The sequence below is a fragment of the Pistacia vera genome, unplaced genomic scaffold (genome assembly GCF_008641045.1).
Source record: "Pistacia vera cultivar Batoury unplaced genomic scaffold, PisVer_v2 Contig401, whole genome shotgun sequence".
In the NCBI taxonomy this organism is placed as follows: domain Eukaryota; kingdom Viridiplantae; phylum Streptophyta; class Magnoliopsida; order Sapindales; family Anacardiaceae; genus Pistacia; species Pistacia vera.
In genome coordinates this window covers 476,364-482,394 of record NW_022196226.1, presented here as the reverse complement: position 1 = coordinate 482,394, position 6,031 = coordinate 476,364, and the positions used below count along the sequence as shown (strand labels likewise).

General features: G+C 32.3%; 1 protein-coding gene across 1 annotated transcript; it reads left to right on the top strand.

Moving 5' to 3' along the window:
* The first annotated feature begins 359 nt into the window (after window positions 1–359).
* LOC116141937 (protein CUP-SHAPED COTYLEDON 1-like) lies at window positions 360–782 on the top strand. The gene has a single exon (XM_031427409.1). The coding sequence runs from the start codon at window positions 360–362 to the stop codon at window positions 780–782; it is 423 nt and encodes a 140-aa protein (XP_031283269.1).
* The last annotated feature ends 5,249 nt before the right edge of the window (window positions 783–6,031 follow it).

Sequence of the window (6,031 nt, the reverse complement as noted above, 5' to 3'; positions counted from 1 at the left end):
TTGGGGTAAATTATACAGTATATGGATTTAAAATTCAAATATAACTGCCAACAATTACAGTAAAATTTAAAACTCAAATTTAATACCTTCCAACTATACCCAAAATGCCCTCATATTTTTGGCACTAAAATTCAAAAATAAATCCGAAAAATTAAATAAATAAAAAGAAAATTCATCCAACGGCTCTTTTAGTAACCGACCCAAAGTAGTATTGTATATAGCAACGTCTGTCTCTGTCCCGTCATTCTCTTATTTCCAATTTCGCTCCAATATCTTTCTCTTAATCTCTCCAACATTTTCTCTGACCTTTTTGCTAATTGCACTTCATTTACATCATCTGCAATAATCACAGATTCACGATGTCGGCAACTCTTCCTCCTGACTATAAATTCGTTCCTTCTGATGCTGAACTGATTGGGTTTTATCTCTACAACAAGGTACACAATTTACCTTTTTCCCGTGATACCATCCCAGAATGTGACCTCTATGGTAGACAAGAACCCTGGCAAATTTGGGAAATGTATGAAGGACCCAAATTGGCCAATCAAGATCTCTACTTTTTCACTCTATTGAAGAAAAAATCCAACAAGGGCTCAAGGATTTGCAGAGGAGTGGGTTCTGGAACATGGCAGGGTGAAGATGGGGCAAAAGAAATTAAATTTGAAAAAACCCACTTGAAAATTGGGTTAAAGAAGCGGTTTAGATACGAGAGTAAAGGTTCGGAACACAATGGGGATACGAGAGTAAACGTTCGGAACACAATGGGGTTGGATAATGCATGAGTATTTATTGTGAGGGCATGATGAATTTGTTGTGTGTAGAATTCGGAAGAACGAACATGATGAAAAAGGGGTTGTGAAGAAAAGGAAGAGAAAGTCCACTAGAGCTTATCTAGAGAAAGAAGAGCTTTTGGTATTGTAATATTGGCTTATATTTTGCAGTTTATATGTATAGTTATTTTTGTTTCAGATTCATAACAGTTAAAAAATTAATAAATAATGTTATATATATATAATATGTCGTTAGTCGTCACGTGACACATTTTAGAAGCTCTAAAATTACGCCATTTTGACACATTAGATTGACAAATCAATTAAATTATTTTATCTTGACATGTTGGGGTGATATTTATTGTTTCATCTGTAATTATTAATTAATTAAAAAATGTTATCTGTAATAATAATAATAATACAGGTGTATGATATTATCATTCTAAAGGTCTAACTATAATGACACATTGAATTTATGATTGTCATGTGGTTGAATTTTAACAGTGATAATGTAGATAATATTGATTGTTGTATTGGTATTTCAAAGTCTAAATAAATAGACATAAAGATTGGATTACATAAGTGTATTGCATTACATTAGTTGTATTAATAATTAATAATAATACTAATTATATAGGTGTATTGCATTGACATTCTAAATGTCTAACAATAATGACACATTGAATTTGTGATTGCCATGTGATTGAATTTTATTGGTGATGATGTAGATAATATTAATTGTTGCATTAGTATTCCAAAGTCTAAATAAATAGACATAAAGATTGGATTACATAGGTGCATTGCATTGATAGTAAAAACATATATATTTATTAATAATTATATATGTGCATTGTATTAATATTGCAAACCTTTTCTTCGTATTCAATTCGTATTTAATTGTGTTGACATTCGAAATGCCTAAATAAGATGTTATAAAATATATAAGCGTATATTCAGTTGTGTATTATCGTAATATGTTAGTTGGTATCAACAATACGTCTAGTCTTTTGTTAATTGTTTATAGGTCATGTTAGTTTGTGTTAATAATACGTATGTTCTTCATGATTTTGTTAATCGATAATTTTTTATTTATTTATGTTTTTGTTGTTATTTACAGGTCAAAGATTCATGAATTGACATGGAATAAAGGAAGGATGTCTAATTGACATTGTCAAATGAGTTGTTATTTTGATTCGTTCTTCTAAACTATAAGTATATCTTCTAACTATTTTAATATAAGGTTGTAAGTATATCTCATAACTATTTTAACAGTTATTATTTGATTGAATGATTGTTTTTGTTTAGTCAATCTATTTGAATGATTAATTGTGTTACTCATGTCAAACAGTAAGTGTATTCCTTAACAATTTTAATATGAAGATTAATTAACTTTTGTTAATTTCGTTTTCAAGTAACAGTAGTTAGGGGTGTTTAAAAGAACCGGTTGGAACCGGAACCGGCGGGTACCCTGGGTTTGGTTCTGGTTCCTACCCAGAACCAATCGTCAATGGGTAGGTTCCGGTTCCAAATTTTTGGAACCGTTACTGTGCGGTTCCGGTTCCTATAACGGTTCCTGGTTCCTGGTTTCGGTTCCCGTTCCTATAGGAACCGGAACCAGGAACCGAGACTAATATAATATAAAATTAAATATTAGGGGGGTTAATAAAAACTTTTGTAGAAAAAGTAATGTAAATACATTTATATTTATATTTATATTTCATAACATTTAAAGTAAGTTGGTTTGACTTTTGAGAATCTACCTTTACAAAGTAATGGAGTTTGTAATTTTTAATTTTTAATTTGTAATTTTATTTTTGTAACACGTGCCAAGTGGGGGGGGGGGGGGGGGGGGGGGGGGGGGTGGGGGGGGGGGGGGGGGGGGGGGTGGGGTGGGGGGGGGGGGGGGGGTGGGGGGGGGGGGGGGGGGTATTTGTAAGTTTTAAGGGTTTTTTTGCCATTTTAAAAACTTTTGGGGGGTCATGTAATTTTACAGGGTAACTAAACCAGAACCAGAACCATTGTATAGGTTCTGGTTTGGTACCTAGGAACTGGAACCTCGGTTCGGTTCTGGTTCCAAATTTCAAGGAACTGTCAGTTTCGGTTCCTTCAAAAGTGCAGGGTACCCGAAACCGAACACCCCTAACAGTAGTTATACGAATAAATAATTGTTCCTTGACAATCTTAATATAAAGATCGATTAAATTTTTTTTTTTATGTTTGTTTTCAAGGAACTGTTCTGTACTTACTAAGATCAAATCGAGGATGATTCTATTGTTAGCTGAACTGTGAGTATGTGTTATATTTATATTTGTAGAAACAGTTCATTTGAGTTTGAATATGTTTTCTGTAAAAAAATTCGTGTATTTTAATTTGTTAAATGAATGATTAATTGTTCATGTCCTGCTGATGTGCAAGTATATATGTTAAATGAATTAATTTTGGCTGATTCCATTTTCCAATTATAAGTGTTATTTGAAATATTTCTTATCAGTCCTAATATGACAATTCCTTAAATTTGGGTCAAGTAAACCATTCATTTTATCATCACATGCATTTCGGTTTCTACTGAACAATCAGTAATAAATTGATCATAACTTGCTTAATAAAAATCCAATTGATGGGAGGATTAAATCTTTAGAAACTAAACAGACAATGCTTTAATTTGATATATTATACACTTAATTTGGATAACTTGATGAGTGGTGAAAGGATATGTATATTCCGTGATTTTATAGGTAGATCATAGGGAATTCGTGACTTTTATGGATTATTTTTATTCAAGTTCTTTGCATATTTTTATTTGCAAGAATCACGGGTATGTGTATAAGTTTCAGGTATTCAGACAGAAAAAGTGAGGAATTTATGCTCACACGATGGTTGGAGGCTTTGTACGCGCTAAAGAAAAAAAAATGGATTGTCAAACAGAAGAAAGGAAGTGAATTTGCTGGATGGCGCCGCGGTATAGACTTTTCGCACCGCGGCATGAGAAGCTGAAGTTGGGTAGAAAGTTCATGCCACGGCGTGAAGAAAGTGGCGCTGCGCCGTGACAAGGTCGTATGTTTGTGGAAAAATTGTGCGCCGCGGCATGGATCGCGAGAAAATAATTTTTTTTTTTTTTTTTTAACTCTGGCTTGAACTTGGACTCTTCCAAAAACACCCATAGCAGAGGAAAAGTATAAATAAGACTTTGTAATTTAGTTTAGAGTGGGCTGGAGATTGAGAGGAGAGTTATTTTCTTAGCAAAAAGAGAGGAGATTTTTCCTAGGGTTTTGAAGATCATTCATGCTTTTGGGGAATTTCAGGTTTGCTTTTTTCAATGTCAATGTGTAACTAAACTCTTCTCTAGGGATCCAATGTAGCCTAATTTGATGGCTCTACGTGTAATCATATATTTATTGTTATTAATTCAATGAAACTCTAGATTCATTCAAGTATTTATTACTCCTTTAATTTTCATTATTGTGTGATGACACTTAGTGCAAATTACTAGGTTGTATGTGTGAAGATTATTGAATGAATGATTAATATTCTATGTATACGCCCTGATAGAGTATTAGTTGGTTCATGATTTCTTGGGTAATTAGTGTTTGTGCACACGCCATGACAAATACGCCTTTGTTCAGGATTTCGAGTACTCTTACATTTATTGGGTTTTTAATTCATAGGCTAGACTAGACGCCCTAGCTAGTCTTGTGTTAAAAATACTAGGTTAATCCCGAAAGCCTTGCGGTAATGCATTGATTTGGTGAGTGCGAACCCTAGAAAGTGAATTGATAAATAATAGATATTTGGTTGGCATAGAGTTGGATAATTATGGTGAAATTGGAACCCTAGGTTTTGGTCGATTGGATTTAAGATAACTTTATTGTCGTTTAACTTTAGTTTGATTAGTTGTTGCTTTTGAAGTGATTCCTCCTGAATTGTGATTATCAATTCTAGTTAATAGTTTAAATTGACGTTCGTTATTAGGATTAGTAAATTGCTTACAAATCTTTGTAGGACCGACCTTTGCTTTTGCACACTATACTACAATAGCAATTCTTGCACTTACAAGGAATTAGAATTTGTTCATCATAACTGTAGCCCCACTGCCAAACCATTCATTTCATTATCACATACATTTCAGCTTCCACTGAAGAGTCAGTAGTAAATTGACCATAACTTGCTCAATAAAACTCTAATTGATTAGGGGTTTTCATCTTTAGAAACTAGACAGACAAGGCTTTAAATTGATATATTATTTGGATAAATGTAGCCCTATTTTTGAACCATTCTTTTTATCATCACACACATTTTGGTTTCTTCTGTTTCTTGATTTTCACTGAATAGTCAGTAGTAAATTGGTCATGACTTGCTCAATAAAACTCCAATTGATGAATGGTTTAAATCTTTGAAAATTAGACAGATAGGGATTTAATTTGATATATTATATGCTTAATTTGGATAACTGTAGCTCCACTTCCAAACCATTCCTTTTATCATCACATACATTTTGGTTTCCACTGAATAGTTAGTAGTAAATTGACCATAACTTGCCCAATAAAACTCCCATTGATGCGAGGTTTGAATATTTAAAAACTAGATAGACAAGACTTTAATTTGATATATTATATACTTAATTTGAATAACTTTATCCCCACGTCCAAACCATTCCTTTTATCATCACACACATTTCAGTTTCCACTAAACAATCAGTATTAAATTGATCATAACTTACTCAATAAATCTCCAATTGATGAGAGGTTTGAATCTTTAGAAACTAGATAGACAGGGCTTTAATTTTTTATATTATATGCTTAATTTTTATAATTATAGCCCCACTTCTAAACCATTCCTTTTATCATCACACATATTTCAGTTTCCCTTGTTTCTCAATTTCCACTGAACAATCAGTAGTAAATTGGCCATAACTTATACAATAAAAATTCAATTGATGAGCGGTTTAAATTTTTGGAAACTAGAAAGATAGAGATTTAATTTAATATATTATATGATGAATTTGGATAACTATAGACCTGCAGCAGAACCATTCATTTTATCATCACACACATAAAACCAATTCAATTTTAGTGATAACAAAGGAAAACAAATATTGATATGCAGTTTTAATTGTATTTCTTTTATCTCTTTTTGTTGATATTTCTTTATATTACATCCATATATCAAAAATAGGTTGTTGCTGGATATAACAAATTTTATTTGTATCACAAATATCATCTGATGTTTGTCTTCGAACCATGTAGCTTTAGTAACCATTTATA